The 17,654-nt window shown below is 39.8% G+C and overlaps 1 protein-coding gene across 1 annotated transcript; it reads left to right on the top strand.

Annotated features, from left to right (window-relative positions):
- Positions 1 to 387: 387 nt before the first annotated feature.
- On the top strand, positions 388 to 17,334 carry LOC145987111 (uncharacterized). The gene is made up of 8 exons (XM_083121586.1): positions 388 to 523; positions 6,759 to 6,899; positions 8,928 to 9,046; positions 10,177 to 10,545; positions 12,239 to 12,384; positions 13,496 to 13,623; positions 15,108 to 15,291; positions 17,203 to 17,334. Exons 2-8 carry the CDS (start codon positions 6,833 to 6,835, stop codon positions 17,210 to 17,212), a joined length of 1,023 nt encoding a protein of 340 aa, XP_082977712.1. The 5' UTR covers positions 388 to 523; positions 6,759 to 6,832; the 3' UTR covers positions 17,213 to 17,334.
- Positions 17,335 to 17,654: the final 320 nt, after the last annotated feature.

The raw sequence follows: 17,654 nt of genomic DNA, 5'->3' as shown, positions 1-17,654 counted from the left end.
CAGTCGGTTGTCCATTTGACCACATAATACGATCAGGCGATAGTAATATTTATGATGTCATAGACAACTGGTTTAAGATAGAAAATAAACCAACCTTAATGTGCCAGGATTTATCAACAAAAAAAAAAATCACGATTGCAACAGGTTAAACTTGGCAAATTTATCAAAAGAAAATGTCACACCAGGAAAGGATTTCTGTTTGTTGTTTTAATTTTGGACACTAGTGCATAATATGATATTCCCGCAAAATGGCCGAAGGTCACGCATGCGAGCGTACAAGACGCGAGTCAATCATCTGTAGTGTGCTGCAAGAATGCTATTGTAAGGTTTAACAAACAATGACAAAGTGTTTCCCTGGAAAATCAGACCCTTGGTCTTTAAACTAAAGTAAGGTTCGTTTTTTATTCAAAACGATATTTTTCCAAAAAAAAAAAAAAGAGAAATAAGAAAAATTCAATTATTCTAATCCAGAAAGAATCGAGACTCCACGGGAGGTTGTTTAAGCACAAAATATTCGCCACAGGTATGTACAGTCTTAGAAAAAAATACCTGGGCCACGGGACGTAGAATTTCGTAACGTCTTAAAGCCTGTTGTTTATGCAACCCAAATAACAATATATTCGCTTAAGTTTGCCTGCTGATTGTGAGTTCTTGGGAAGGATTGAGCTTTGATAGCATGAGTCACATGACTCGTGCCCCAGCCACAACAAACAGCTGGGTGCTACGATGCCTCCAGAAGAAAATTTCAGGAACTGGTTTCTTGACAAGACCTACTCGTAAAGAAATACTATTCTTTCAAGTGATATTAGAGTCATTGTCAAGAAGGTTCGCTGAAATTATGGTTCTCATCACAGACCACATGCCACACGTTAATTGTTTAAGTCCAGTTCATGCACTGGACCTACAGATTAAAATGGGATCCGAACCAAATGCCTCTCTATTTGGTATTGAATTCGGAAGCCTTTCATTACATGGCAAAGACGTTACCACTACGACATCAGAGAGGCAATGGAACCCCTTGAGAAAGAGATAAGCGAAAATTGCTACGTGACAAACCATATTTGCCCGTAAATTTTAAAAATAAGACAATATTTTGTACTGACAGTTTCGAACCGTGAGAGAGGCATATATTTTTTTGTACCATCGTCCATTTCACGAGTTTATAATTCTTCCTCACCGACACGAGTAACGCGAGTGGTAGAAGAAAAGCGAAGTAAAATAACTGAAATAGAAATAAAAGGAAAAAGCGAAATAAATTTTATTCATAATATTCTGCAGTCACTTGAGTTGTATTCACGGGATGCTATCTTTAAAGAAAGCCGTGGTCTCTTCCTTGTCTTTTTTGCTTTCTTTGTGCTCTTGCTTCCCCCGTCACGATTGGTCTAAAACTAATTAATGCGACGTTAATTAAACAATCCAAACAACGAAACAATGCACAATCAACTGCACAAAACAACATTCCAAATGTTTTCGAATCGGAAAACAATTGAGATGCTGTAAAATGACTTAAGATGCAGTAATAAAGTGGGAATTCGGTACCGTATAGAATTAAATCGGTAGAGATGTTCGATTTGATTGGATGTTTGTTATTTAGATTTGCTATTCTTTCACTTTTGGCAAATAGCGACGATGAAGATGAGTGATGCTATGATGAAATTGATGAAGGGACACTTACCAAGGACACCCACGCCCAAGTCGAGATTCTAACCAGGGACCCATGGCATCGTAGCGCGTTGTGCTAACCACTCCTCCATGGAGTGGACATTATAGCATATTTTGTGTGCTCAATTGGGATCAATCAATGGAATGAATAGGCATATTATATGATTAATAAATTCATATCATAATACCACGTCATATTATTCGGCACGAAGTAACATCAGAGACATTCAATCTTGCATTTTTGCCTTTCAACTAATTCTTTGAATTCAGGTTAATCACAACAATAAGATAAATTATGAAGCAAATGATAGTGAATGTGGGATATTATTACGAATTACCTGACAGAAACAACATTAAGCAGGCTCGGTGGTCAAGCTCATTAAGTGATTGACATTCGATATCGTCGCCAAAGTTCCCGGGTTTGAGTACCGTCCTTGTCGGGGGTGTTTGACTATTTCGTCATCAATTTCATGTAATGGTCACTCGTCCTTATCGTCGCGATCATCGAACAGGGAATAAAAATTATAAAAATAAATTCGATGGAAGAGTACTTATTTCATCTCTCACGAAATCTCCTACAAAACCGGAATATATAAAATACATGTATATTCATTCACATACATTTTCGATTTCTATATTTAACTAATCGACACCGAGAACGGGAGAGCAATTTTCAATTCGACAAACCGAGAGACGGAGACACTGTCAAGTCTCGTTTCTTCTTGGCACCTCCGTAATCGAGTTGTTCTGTTTGTCATTGGCTTTGTATTGGCAATTATTGCCAGTATTCTTCCCCTGCAGGTAAACCATAACGATGAATTATGATGAAATGAAGCAGATAAAAGGGCAAGAACAAGAAAGTCATGGCTGTTCGGGACTCCAACCCAGAACCTTATGTAACGAGATTTGAAATTCTGGAGAAGGCGTCCGTGTTTCGCTTGGTTTTCTCTTTCCTCTACTTCTCTTATATTATCATACATGTATAATAAAAATGGATCTGATACGATATGTTGCGATTCATAATTGTGCTGGTTAGATGCTACAGAAGTGAACTCCAAACTGCAATATATTATTCCCTTGTGTTTCGTATGTGGTTGAACATGAAATTTTCTTACACTGTGACAATTTCTTTCTTAGTTTTGGTTTGGTGCACAGATATGCTAATCTGGACTCGACCTTCAGTTTAAAGTGGGATACTAACCACTATGTGCATCCACCGTGTATCAAACCCGGGATCCACTGATTACAAGGCGACGACGTTATCACTACGCCATCGAGGAGGCCCCATGACAAAATGTTATTCACTCGATCTCTACCATAATTTACTTCAGCATTTACATTTTCGATTTCTTCTTCTTTTTTCCTTTTGTTAACTACTCTTATACAACTCTTTTTGCGTCTTCGAATTTCTTCTTGTTTCAGGAAAAAATAATACATGCAGGCTGTATAAAAATCCCCCGTTCAAATAGATAAAACGTTCACTCTCGAGAACTAATTTACATGTTTATCACTAAAGTAACCATTAGGAAGGAAACTATTGAAATGGTAACTGATATAACTGCAGATGAAACAATACTTACAGCCACTAACGAAATATCTATTCTTGTGTAGCCTCACAGACAAGTATATGGTGAGTCATTCACTCTTGCTGACTACGGGCGAAGGTCACTGAACTAAAGGGTGGTGGCAAGCAAGCAGGCTTCTGCTCTACCAAAGACGAGGTCACGTGTTACAGTTATCAATGGCGTACGAAATAAGGAGGAACACAGCTACCTGCCGTATGTTTTGGTCCCGTCATTGCACTTTATCGTCGTGGCCTTGAAGTTCCCTCAGGGCACTCCTACGTAAAGGCTTCTCAGCTAGAAGGATATCTTCCCCATTGAGTGGAGGAAAAGTGGGTGCGTATAGAGGTCCTTCAACTTTCGTATTCTTTTTCATTTCAGAACCCGTGCTGTATCGTCGACTTAATCCAATCTATCCGATGTAGGTTTTAGGTTCTGTTTCTGTTCGGTTATTTCACGTTGTCTTCCTGCTTATGTTATTCGCGACGAAGGTTCTGGATTCGATAATCTGGACAATAACGGGATTGTGTTAGTTGCTTGATTTGGTGTCTTAAGTCCACTTTATGTCCTGTTAGGCTAATCGTGAATGGACCTATAATTTAAAGGGGGATCCGAACCACTATGTTCCTCCACCGAGTATCGAACCCGGGATCCCTTAATTACAAGGCGCCCACGATCCCACTGCGCCATCGGGGATTGTGTTCGAAACGAATGAATCAAATTTGAGTGATATGATATGCAACCATTGGAAGACTATTGAAAGAAAAGCTATGGGAACCTGCCAGTTTTTCTACTGCAGACAGGAAACCATAAACATGGAAGAGAAACTTATATTCTATGAAACCTGACGCTATGTGCTCGAATACTAGCTAAATATAATCCATAGAGGCATTGCAACGTTAAACAACCTCTTATATGATACATATAGGTTTAAAAAGGTCAAAATACAAAGATTGTGTGCGCCTCACTGATGGCGTAGTGGTAAGGCCTTGTAATCAAGGCGTCTGGGGTACGATACCAGGTGATCGCACATAGTGGTTCGGATCCCACTTTAAACTGTATGCACTTCAGATTAGTCTATCTGTGCCGGTGACTCAGTCGGTAACGCGTCTGACTACCATGCTATAGGTCCCGGGTTCGATTCCCGGCCGGTTCAAGCCCGGGAACTTTTCTAACGTTGGAAGCGGCTCCAGCGCCCACCCAGCGTCGAATGACATGGGTACCTGGGGAAAACCCTGGTGGTAAAGGCGGTCAGGGGCGTGATGCTGATCACATCAGCCCCCACTCACGAACGAATCAAGAAAGTGTGGGGCGGCGTGATGCTGATCACATCACCCCCACTCACGAACGAATCAAGAAAGTGTGGGGCGTTACCCCCACACCCCCTATACGCCTTCATGGCGTAGCGCCAAGCACAGGTGAGAACTTTACCTTTTTTTTTTTTTTTTTTGCATACAGTGGACTTACAACAAAATTTCAACTTGCGATAAAGATTATGATAAGGTATTAAAGAATTGGGTCTAACACATTTTTTTATTGTTTACCAATGACATTATTAACTAATATTCTTAATTTCAGTTTCAAGATGAAATCGGCTACGAAATAAAAGGAGTGGGTTCATATTTCTGTTACGAAATTCCACTTTTGTCGTAGACCTGTGCCACACTAAGTTGTGACAATAAACAAATCTGAGACACTTTCAAAGTATTAAATTTCTATCTACGTATTTGGGAAAAATCTTTCAATATAATACTTTTTTTGGACGCGTCAAATCATAGTATTTAATTCCTGTTTTAGCAGCTTTAAGAAACCTGATTTTTTGGGGGGGGGTTACAAATGCCCTTTCTGCTCCCGTCAAGTTACGCCTATGACAAACAGGAATTCAAAGTAAAAGACTGTCCCGACTAAATCGGAAGACACGTCTGATAGATTTACAATTGGGAAAATCATAATTAAGCGTGTAGTTGAAAACAACCTATGTTCATATATTGCATGCAGCTCTACTTTTTCTGCAATGTGGATCAAGAACTGGGGACGTGGAGAAGCACAACACACCACGTAACCAATAGTCACGTGACCCTCTTTGCTTTCCTGTCATGTTGACCTTCGCGTGGAACACATTTCTCGGTGTTAAGACAGGCAAAATCACCCGATCATCGAAGGGTGCAATATGTGTTGCCTACCCTCCTGCATTACTTGCTCCTATTAAAGCCTTATGGGGAAGAACTTTTTTCCATGACTGTACAGTAGATGCATTGGGCACGAAAATCGACTCTCATCATTAGACGTCGGATTTTAGGTTTTTAACCTTTTTTCTCCTTTGCAGGTAAATAAGATACAACAAGTGACGTCAGTGTTTCAGGAAATCAACAACGGATGAAGTTTTATAGTGTCTAAACCTATTTCGCTTGTTATATAAAATATTGTCGGTTTATGAACCAAAATCAAACTTATGTAAGGTATTTAAATATTTTTTAAGCTTTTACGGGATTTTTATATCGTACAGAGGTATTTGATCTGTGACTTTGTTCAATGACTAAAGTGTTTGAAACCTACTCTCTGTCGATTACCCTCCCCCAAAGTCTATTATTTTCTTTGAAGCTCTAAACAAAGCAAAATGCCTGACGGCAATGTTATCCGCACAGTCCGAAGTACAAACTTCTGATCCGTGTGGTCTTCTTCAATTTCTCGTCAGTTCGGTGCTTCGTGGCATTCACTCCTTCCGAAGTAACGTTCCTGCATTCAAATTTGCACCACCGACTGTTTCTGTTGAAAGATCATTTTCGGCGTACATGATCATCCTCACAGACAAAGATGGAGATTTTACTGTGAAAAACATGAAAAAGGTTGTTTGTGCAGCAAATTTCACAAAAGTAATTCAATCTTCAAATCAATAAGTAACTTTTGCTCACAGCACAAGTATAATATTACAATAATTTGGGCATAATTTTGAAAATGTTGTTTTCCAGTGAAAATTTGGTTAGCAAATTAATAATTGGATGTTATTAAAATTTCTAATGGTTGTTTTGAAACTTTGTTCTTTAACGATTGTGCCTAATCAGTATTTTTCGGAATTTTGAATCATTTTAAGCATTTTGGGACCTAAACTTTAAGATTTTCGAGCCTAATTTTAAGATTTTTTGAACCTATTTTAAGATTTTTAGAGCCTATTTTAGGATTTTTGGAGCCTATTTTAGGAGCCTAAAAACACACTTTTTAGAAACTTATAATGTAATCAAAGAAATTGACGTCAGGTCTGTTGTGTGGCTGTAGGTGACAAAGATATCCGAGTATACTCTGTCCCGGGAATCTCTGGAGCGAGCGAACCAAAACAAGTCTCTGAGCAAAGGGTGACTCGAGAGGGCTCCACCAATGAACACGTGCGAGGGAACGGGATTGCGTGGAGGGGGAAAACCGACCGTTGTTGTTCATTTGTTTGAGATTATGCAAATTAGAATTCGGACTATCGTTGAAAACGTAACCGTTGTATGTTTCCTTCTTATTTCTTGATTGGGATTCTGTTCTGTTTCGCAGAATCGCAACGTCACGCAACGTGAGAGCCCTGAGACTTCTCGTGGAAAGTAGAAACCTTGAAGCTGCAGAGAAAAATGGAGAGTGATGCCTCGTCGCGCTTTTATGTTCGTAACCCATCCCTGTCCAGAAGGGGCCTGCCGTGTAAGTTAACTATTCTCCATGTAAAGTAAGCCTGGGTGCGAAATCATTGAACACTCTTGGGGGAGAAAGATCTTAATTCTCTCTCTCTCTCTCTCTCTCTCTCTCTCTCTCTCTCTCTCTCTCTCTCTCTCTTCTCCCATGCATTATTACGTTATTAATTCTGAACATTTAAAAATATATAAATAAATTAAATAATAAAAGGAATTGATTTGTTGCTTTTGTATGCATCAGACACAGTGGCAAAAATTAGGGGAGAAAGGAGCAGTTGCTCCCACACAAGGCGTCTTAATGCTAAACCTTGTCTACTAAGAGTCACCTTCCCTTGCTCCTTAGTTCTGGTTCTCAATCGCCGCCACTGGTCAGACACTTCTAAACTACCAAACTAACTCCTTTAGCAATTGGTTCAAAATGTTAGGAAATTACAAGATACGTTGTAGTTGAGGTTACTTTACTATGTATAAAAATTCTGTTTACTTTTTATTCACATTCACATTTCATATATACATTAATTTTACTTTCATTCTGAATGTATTTTTCTTGGTGTAGATCTGTTAAGGATATCTTGAGTGACACTGACACAAACAGAGAGAGAGAGAGAGAGAGAGAGAGAGACATTCAGACAGACAGAGATAGGTAGATAGTTAGATGGATAGATAGTGCTTGCATCACTCAGAAACACACACAGATACAGATATTATCCTTCTTTTCTTGGTGTATATCCTTAGTAAAGTATATTTCTTTGTGGGGAAAAGGGATATTATAGGACAATTTATTTCTTGAAAGAAATCCCCACTGTCAGCCCAAGATACTATAGCTATACTACGTCCAGAATGTAAGTGCTCGGTTGATGATAGCGTATGAATTGAACATGTCAATTTGCAATTCAAGTTCTGTAAGTGTCACCTTTCTAAGTTAAGTGTGCCGGAAAGATTTCCGTCAGCAGCAGAAAGTAAAAACGTTATAGTTATCTTAAAATCTGATTTGATAACGCTATTGTATAAATAAGAACCTGTAGGTGAGTGGTTATTGGATTCACAATCTGAGCGAAGCGTCCTATTGTGAGAGGATAGCCCTGTGTAATGATTCGCATTGCTCGCAGAGTTCTGGGCGCCGAATGCACGTCCGCCCTAAACTTTTAATAATTACTTAGATATACTTAGCACTTAGCCCTATCTTTTGAACTAGGCTTAGGCACATTGCTTAAATCCCAACTAAGGCTAGGTTTTGGATGCATTTTCATCTGTGCTCTTCGTCGTCGCCTTGTAATGAAGGGGTCCCGGGTTCGATTCCCGGTGGAGGCACATAGTGGTTCCGATCCCACTTTAAACGTAGGAACAGTCCCTATTAGCCTTACTGTGCATAAAGTGAACTTAAAACACCAAATCAATCAAGACCATCTGTGATCAATTAGATGTTCAAAAGAAGTCAAACAAAGCACCTTTGAAGGGCATTTGTGGTCGATTTTGCTGGGTATTGCATTTTTGGGAGGGTTTCATAGCATTTTTGTGCATTTCAAATATTTTTTAAGAACATTATCTTACTTTTTATGTTTTTACGGGAGAATGGACATTTCTCAATGTTTTTCTTTGTTTTCTTTAAAAGCAACTCATTTGTTTCCATCCGGTACGAAAGTTTCAGAATAACAGCTTTGATTCCAGGAAATCTGGTGAATTTTCATGCTTATCAAGATATTCTACTCTTGTTTCTAGCCTAATTTTTAATGATTCTATTATTTTTTGTATTAAATACGGGACCTAGAGAAAATAGTGACAAGTGACCCAGTAAAAGTTCGTGGGAAAGTGGGAAAGTAAGTAGCCGAAGAAACCCATTCTGGTTTCGAACAAAATACGTAATTGTAGAAAATCTTTACGCTAGAGAACCATCAGGGAATTTACAGGGTGGTGACGTAGTTTATTTGCAAATACGATCCTTATATTGTTAGCAATGTAGAACTAGTGAAATGAACATGTCAGTGTGTTATAAAAGAGCCTTTCGAAACATTTACGGTGCACTTTTTGTGATTTGCAGGGAAGATGGAATTTCCCAAGATTCCAGACCTCGTGGCAGCCTCATCACGTAGACCCGCATCTCCACCTCAGCTACCAACAAGGAACCTGAGTCCACCAATCCTCAGGGGTTTCAGTCTGGTTAGTGCCTTCCCATATTTACTTCCCTTTCCATTTGGCATACCTCGACACTAATATTGTGAGGTGACTTTTTTCATTGCAATCAGGGCCTGCAATATACAGGGGGCCTGTAATCAAAATTAACATACAACAATGTACCTTAAGAACGAAACAAACTTGTTCCATCTGTATATTATGCAGTTGTAGAAGTGTTTTAAACACATGTAAGAAAAAAGTGTGTTCTAAAACTTTAAAATGTGATGTTTTAAATATGTCGACTCCTGCTGGGGACTCCAACTTCGTGCGTGTGTGTGTGTTACAAAAATTAAAATGATTTGTAAGCTATATATACAGTTTCCAGCATATTAATAATATTCATTGTATAACAGCCTATATTAACCACACACACACATGTGTGTTCAATTACTGTGTCATTAAATTTCCATGCCGGCCCCCGTGGCGGAGTGGTTAGCACATCGCGCTGCGACGCCAGGGGTTCCGGGTTGGAATACTGGCTTGGACATGAACGTTTGTGATGTCTATTCATCAATTTCATCATATCATCACTCATCCCCATCTTCGCAAATTAGCCAAAAGTGGCACAAAAAGCGAAGTAAAATAAATCAAATCAAAATTAAATTTTCATGAATATGTAGCAAGGCTGAGGCGATACCGATGTCGATGTATCGCTATCGGAAAGTATCGATTGGAATTTATTTACCGATACCCGGCCGTTAGTTTCCTGGTATTTTGGTTTTTTACGTCGTGCACGAAAATGCCGCGCGACACCTGGACATATCCTGGAGATTATGCAAACTTCCAAGTGTCTTCATATTTTGCACCAGTTTTACGGGAAAACAGTGAATTTTGCGATAACATGTAATTTAATATTCTGATGTAATTCGTGAATATTTTCAAACAAAATGTTGCTAAATTGATGAATATAATTGGAGTGGGATTCTTACACACTAATATTAATCAGTATTTTGAACAAATTTTAATTGTTACAATATCCTCCAAACGACAAGGGAGCAAGGGGGAGTTAGTTCCATGGGGCCAGTGCAGGTTAAACAACCTCCCTGGGTATACCGATATTTTTTGGTATACAACATAGACCGGTATCTAAGAGTCGTCTTTTCCACCTTTCACAGGGGCATCTCTACAAGTACTCCGTAGCACTGCAAAAGTATCTGGCGGCGCTCCAAGGTGATATCCAGAGAATGTATATCAGCAAGTATCTGAGCCACATAACGCGTTATCAGATACTCCGCAGAATGAAAGCCATGTACAAAATCGTCCGCAAGACTTTCGCCACGGAGAGAAAGAGGGCAAGATACATGCTTGTACTTTACAAAGAAGACGAAATTACCCAAAGGACAAGGCAACTGCTCGACGAGAGCTTAGAGCAAGACAATCTCATTGTTCACTCTTTCCCACGGTCTCATTCCATTGTGCACGAAATGGCCATTGCAACGGCGGGTGCAATTGTTCGACCTCCTGAAGATACGCTGCGAACGAAGGTAAGGACGTGGTTTATCCTCCCCACGCGGTTATTGATTTTGAGGGGTTCCATTATCACCTTTTCCTCCAATCATTGTGCTGCATCCAGTGGAGTACGCAAGGGGGGGGGGGTTACCGGGTTTAACCCCCCCCCTTGAGCTTTTGAAATATTATGGAAAATGCTGTAGAAAAAAATTAAAAATGGCTAATTTATCACAGTCAAAGATCTGCGACAGTAGTAATAATAATAATAATAATAATAATTTGAATTATTATTCCCATGCAGCATGAAGAAAAACACAACATTCCAAACACAATCTAAGCGGCTGCAAAGTTCAATTTTGCATTTTTTTTTTGCAAAAAGTCGCGCAGTGACTCTCGCGAGAATTGTGAAAATTTCTTGCTTCGTCCTTATTGCAAATGCTCTTCCCGGTGCTGATTTCACATCCCCTTGTGAATTCTCAAGTGATGCTGAGTCTACATCCACATCATTAAATAATGTTGAAGAAGTGCTTTGTGAATCACCTAGAAGTGATAAATGTGTTGGAATGTCTATAAACTTACTTTTCAACGAAAACATAGACTCAGTGGAATTTAGCAGCATGTATTCTCCCACTTCATCAGCATCCTGGGCGAGTTCCATAGGTAAAGGTAATGTAAATTCCCCCATGCATATAGCACCGTGCCATGAAGGCACACATAGTGGTGTGGTGGGCCCCAAAGATTCTCGATCTCGAACTATTTTGCAGGTGATGTGATCAGCACCATGCTCCGGCAGCCTTCATCCCCCAAGGTTGCTCTCAGGTACCCATTGCTATGAGGCTGGGTGCGGAGACAAGGCTGGATAAATTCCAACCAATTCCGGGAATCGAACCCGGATCTCCCACGAGGTTGTCAGATTAGACCACCGCGGCTCCTTGAATGAATTTCATATTTCGATTATTTCAATAAATTTAATATATTTGCTTGTTTTTATGGATTTTCTTCACACTTAAAATGTCTCACTTATCATATACAAATAACGTTGACTAGACAATTATTTTGAAACAAAAGAAATGTAATTTTGTTCTATTTCTTTCATAAATAGCATCTGCATTAGTATTAATTATTAGTAGTAATTAAATTAATTAATTAATTAATTAATTATAAAAATATTAATTTATTTATTATTATTATTAATTAATTAAAGTATAATAAAACAATGGTAATGTGAATTTGTAGAAAGTTTCGAAATAACACCCCCCTTGATGAAATTCTACGTACGCTACTGGCTGCATCATTATTGCATTCGCGGTTGCTAATCTCTGATACTACAACATTTATAACATAAACACTAACCCAAGTAATGCCTACCACCTGGTGGACTGTAATGGAACTAAAATCAACAGAATGTCTACACACGCACAAATGCACCTTGAAATACTAAACGTGCAGTCAAGTTATCTTTAATAGTTTATCTGTTATTAACATTCACAGACAATGGCGGCGATTAGGCGGTGGGGCGAGTGGGGGCATTTGCCCTCCACTTTTCGCCACTTTTGCCCCCGCACTATGCTAAATCTTATGTACAAAGGGAAATGTACTGTCTTTGCCCCCCAGTTTTGGAACCCAATCGCCACCACTGTTCACAGAGTGAAAACACACTATATTTGAATATTAATTTGCGTGTGTATATTGTTGAAGGTTAGCTTTAAAATTTATGCTTCCTTCCAGCTGGCCATGCTTGCAATGGAACAGGTCAACAACCGTAATAATACGGACAGATATCAGCGGCTCCCGCGTATCCATCCCGAGATGCTGGGGATACCGAGATTGCCAGTTCAGTATGAAACGCGGGAAGTCGATTTGCAGTCCATAAGGTAAGTCACAGTAAGTGCTGTAGCCTTAAAATCTTAGAGGTTCCCATTAAGAGGGTATATCATGCAAGGGCCTTTGGAGAATTCGCCTTCCTCCTGCCGGTAGGGAGAGCACCAGGCCCACTTTGCCGAGGCTCCTCAAGAACACGCCTCCTCCGGTACCGGGCAATTAGTGATTGACAGGTCGTAAAATGGAAGCAAAGAGATTTATCTTTGAGTGGAAGGATCCTCACCGGTATTTCTTTCCTCAGACATTTCCTACACTTTGCTGTTCGGGACGATCGGCAATCTTCATTGCCAAAATCTGATCTTACCATTTCGTGTCAAAATCCCAGAAGATAATATAGAGTTCTACAACGACAATATGTGGTTTATAACATACATAATTGTGAAAGCTTTTCTTCAACGAATGAGGAGTCCCAGTGGTCTGTTTACCTCTGTGGCGGAGTAGTTATCACAGCGCGCTACGACAGCAGGGGTCCCGCGTTCGAATCCCGGGTAAGACGTGGATGTTTGAGTTCTGAATGTGAATGTGAAAAAATTTAAAACAGTAAAATGTGATACATGAGAAAAACAGAGAAAAAAACTATAGGCGGAAATTTCCGTTTACGGGCTTCCTTTAAAAATAAAATAAAAAAATAAAGGTTTGGCGTCGGACTGCCACGTAGTAAAACCAGATTCAATTTTCAGAGCGCATGATTTCAAGTGGACATTTTTCCAACATTATCCTTCCATAAAACCGGCTCTGGGGTTAATCCAACCTCTGTGAATGCATTTTATTTATTTTTACAAAACTTACACTGATATGCAGTATATGCACTAATTTAATCAAAAAGTAAAACTTGCATATCTTAATTCTTATTAGGTCTAAAACAATACAGGGTTATTTAATACCAAGTTTCCAAAAATACAATAATTGACCAAATTGTCAATTTCTTAAAATTTTATATATTTTTTTCTTGTAACCTCTATGCAAAGGTAGTATTTTTTCTAAACTTGACTTCGTTTAAAAATGGCGGCCATATTGAAAAATGACGGACAAATTTAAGTTTTCACGAAATTGGTTTTTAAAAGCACAATGGAAGTGTAAGTTTTATTCTTATTTTATTTGCAGGGATGCGCTCGGAGTTCTTCCAAGGGAAACCGGTCTTTTGGCCAGAGTACGAAGGTTCTTCTCATGCTGCAGGCGACCAGAACTAACAATAGGACCAGCACCAGCACCAGCACCAACACCAGAAATCGGTAAGTTTTACACACAAATGCACAGTGTTAGTTTTCGATGCTATCGTTAACTTACAGAAGTGTTCATGGCTGTACAGCAGTGGCAAGCTTTCACGGAGTGCAAGCGGGATCTCAAAACAGCACATTTTCTCAATGTTTCGATGTCTGCAGTTAAATCGTCGACACTGCGTCCTTGTTAAGTCGAGATTTTTTGTCCTGTATATATGCCACCATGCTTCACACATAAACGGTTACCAGCGACAGTAATATTTTCTGGAAAAGAACGATACAATGTGTTGTGATTGATTGATTGACTTGCTTTATTTTACTTCGCGTTTTGTGCCACTTTTGGCTAATTTGCGAAGATGGGGATGAGTGATGATATGAAGAAATTGATGAATGGACACTCACAAATATCCATGCCCACGCCAGGATCCTTACTTTTATCTCTCTCTCTCTCTCTCTCTCTCTCTCTCTCTCTCTCTCTCTCTCTCTCTCTCTCTCTCTCTCTCTCTCTCTCTCTCGTTCTGTCTTTTTAGAGGTTCTAAATTGATTCTATTTGCTGGCATCTCCTGGCTTTACCAAGAAGGGAAGATCCTTCTGCCTCTGTCGTCGATGCAATCAGCAGCTTACCTTGTGTCCTGCCCCTGCGTTGCCAGAACAACACGACGTCTTTGCCTTCATTTAGTGCCAAATGTTTGTATCGTCACGAAGTGGAAAACCTTAGACAGCGAAAGTAGAGACGTGAGAAGCGAGGGAGAGGAATTATGCAGGAGACACTCGGAAACAAGCGAAGGGGAAGCCGGAGCTCTTCTCATCTTGGTTGAGCTGTGCACTCTATCTGCGTCACAAAGATAACAGTGGGAAAATTGTCCATCGGTATTTAAGGAAGGAGTGTTTCATCCGGAACTTGATATGGAAGTTTTCAGGAAAAGGAACGCTTTGCTTTCGTTGACACGGTGTTGTCTTTCTTGTCTCTTATACTACAGAGACGAGATTAACGACTAGTGAAATCACGTGCTGTATTAAAACTAACAATAGTTAATATTGAAATATGTATTTATTCATCAACTAATGCAAAATACTTTGGACAGCAGGCTTCTGGAATTTTCCTTTTTTAAAAATTTAAGCAAATGTAAGCTCCGAAAAAAAAAAATCCTGCAGATGGTTGCAGTCCAAGCGCTCCATACTTGTCTCCAACCACGCCTTCCTCTCTGCGAAACACTCTCGCGAGAACAACACGTTTCCATGTAGAATGCAATCTTATGTGAATGCTACAATATGTACTATAAAAGAGTATTAAGAATTTGGGTCACAGTGAAAAGGAAGGAAAGCGTAATGAAATATCATTTCTGACAAAACGGATGGGAAGATACAAGATATTCAAGAACCAGAACGCCATTCCGAGCACTGGGTTCATCTCAACAATAAAAAGTGGTTTAAACGATTGAAACATTGCTTTTAACGTGCCAACAGAGGTAATCATGTTCTCATTGTCATTTCAGCATCGACTTCGTCTGGTGTTGGTGAACTTCCAGGGATTCCGTGGACGATGTCCGAGAGGACTACAAGTTTGTTCTCGTGCGGATTGTTGCGAGAGGGCTTCTCCGTGAGGCAACGACGGGCAAGGGCCGCAATCCTGAGGGCTGCGTTTGGCAGTACCCTGGATGTGCGGCCTTCACTTTCGGAGTGAGTACAAAGCCCTTAAGATTTTCATTTTATGCCCTCTATTTGGAATTACAGCCCTTTGCAGTTTTTCCCATAGCTTTTCACTGCATGCATAGCTTCATAGTTCTTTGTTTTGCCACGATTACACACCAGTGTTGCCACAAGCAGAGGGCACAAGTCCCCTTTGGAAGCGATAAAATTCCCTATTAACATTAGTAGTAGTAGTAGTAGTAGTAGTACAAATAATAATAATAATTGTTATTATTATTATTATTACGAGTCCGTCCACATAATATAATTTACACATTTCACCAATAAAAGTTACTATCATTTGCAGCCCATATGCTTCAACAGACAAAATTTGCTACATCCTTAAAGCGTCACACACGTAACACACATTTGTTAATGCTTTTGACGCATTCAATTCAGCTTATGCTCTCATACTCTAATTCTTTTAATTTGCTAGCAGACAGCACTAAGAGTATTTCATAATCATATATATATATATATTTGTGTGTGTGTGTGTGTGTGTGTGTGTGTGTGTGTGTGTGTGTGTGTGTGTGCAGGGTAATTCAAAAGTCCCAGGACACCCTTTCTTCCCTGCACCGTAAGGTAAATTAACCCCTAGCAATTTGGAAGATTTTACCTCGATCCAATATGGCAGACTTCAATATGCCGGCCAAGTCCCGGAAGCACCCTCACACATGGGCCCCTTGCCCCGATGTACCCAGGTGAAGTTGAATCTGCCATTACCGCTTCCGTTCCAGAGAAAAAAATGGTGTCATTGGACTTTTGAATCACCCTGTATAATGAAACGAATTCGCTATCAGTCATGCCATTGCCAGTACTCGAACGAGGAAAGGTTCTTTAGACGTTGAACGTCCTCCTACTTATAAAAATTCATTTTTCACACCTGTAAGACCTATTTCTAAAAATAGTGATTCGATTTGTAGGAGCTAATAATTATATATAGGCTACATTTAGCTGTCCATTCTTCGTTACCGTTTGTACCTCCAGCAACCAATGGACAATCTCACACGCACTGAATACATCCACTTTCCAGGCAGGCAACAGAGTGTTATGTCAAGCAGCAAGTTTGGCGACGCATGCTTGGCCAATTACTTAATATAAAATGGTTACCGGTCGTTGTTGATCTAGTCAGATGTGCGGGTGTCCCTACCCTACCCGTTACGATTTTAGAACACATCGTAATAAAGTAATCTTACGATCTTACTAAAGTAATAAATGCACTTGGACATTGTAATGGACTTGCCCCAATGGAAGTTTTACTATAATCTAGTTTTCTTATTTTCGGTCAGCATGCATCTACCGTACTATAAAAATCTGGAGGCCTACAAGCGGGACTTAAGTCTGTTTGGGGGGGTATCATCTCCGCCTAGGCCCCCTTACCCCCGCCTGTAGCGCCGTCCTTGTCTATAGCCGCCGCTGGAGTTGTTAACACATCGCGCTACGACGCCAGGGATCCCGAGTTCGAATCCCGGCCCGAGCATGGATGTTTGAGAGTGACAATTCTCCATCATATGAAACTTCATCCCCATCTTCGCAAATTAGCCAAAAGCGTCACAAAAGCGAAGTAAAATAAAGCAAATCAATCAATCAACCATTTTTCTAAAGGCCGAAGGGTATTGAAAGAAAAAAACTGAAAATTTCGCGATCTCTTTGGGAAACGGAGAATTTATTCAGTTCCGAACGCGGGAATTATATAAAAAAATATCTTCCCAACATAGATCTGTTCCGCACACCCATTATTAGAGTAATCTAAAACCTTCTCTCGTTATTTTGTTGGACATGACAGTTAATTTCTGCAACTTGCAGCCTACATTACAGAAAAAAACAATATTCTTTGTAATACAATATTGCTACAATTTCTCCATTCGAATAACATGAAGTCTCTCTCTATCTCTGTTGTAGAACCGAATAAAGCTGATCCTTCCTTCGAGGCGTCCAAGCAGCGTAACAGACAGGAAACTCCAACTGGCTGCAGCCGCCACTCACGCGACCACCACTTCTTCATCAGACTCACGCGCTGCTGAACAAGGTAAGCGATCTCCTTTACTAAATAACGGGAACATTGGAGTGGCGGCAAGTGGGGCGATGTTCCAATCCTCTTTGAAGTAAGGTTTTGCCCAGTATAAGCACATTCATTTTGAGGGAGGTGTAAATGTATTTGTACAGTGGGATCCATTAGTATTCCCATGCAAATTGTCCATCACCATGTTCGTGCACTTTATTTGACCCAATAGGAGCTTCAAGAATTTAAAGAAAACTAAAAATAAGCTGTTGACAACTTCTGCACCAGCATACATAAAAATCCATCGCTCAAAAGCACATAAGATGTACGAGAAAAATTAACGAAAATAGTC

Source organism: Lepisma saccharinum, chromosome 4, assembly GCF_977018435.1.
Source record: "Lepisma saccharinum chromosome 4, izLepSacc3.1, whole genome shotgun sequence".
NCBI lineage: Eukaryota > Metazoa > Arthropoda > Insecta > Zygentoma > Lepismatidae > Lepisma > Lepisma saccharinum.
The sequence above is the reverse complement of the archived record's forward strand: the minus strand, read 5'-3'. Positions and strand labels throughout refer to the sequence as shown.

Coding starts and splice junctions, on each gene's coding strand:
- LOC145987111 (XM_083121586.1), top strand. CDS start 6,833: ATGGAGAGTGATGCCTCGTCGCGCTTTTATGTTCGTAACCCATCCCTG. Junction 10,546..12,238: donor AAGATACGCTGCGAACGAAG/GTAAGGACGTGG, acceptor GCTTCCTTCCAG/CTGGCCATGCTTGCAATGGA. Junction 13,624..15,107: donor AGCACCAACACCAGAAATCG/GTAAGTTTTACA, acceptor TTGTCATTTCAG/CATCGACTTCGTCTGGTGTT.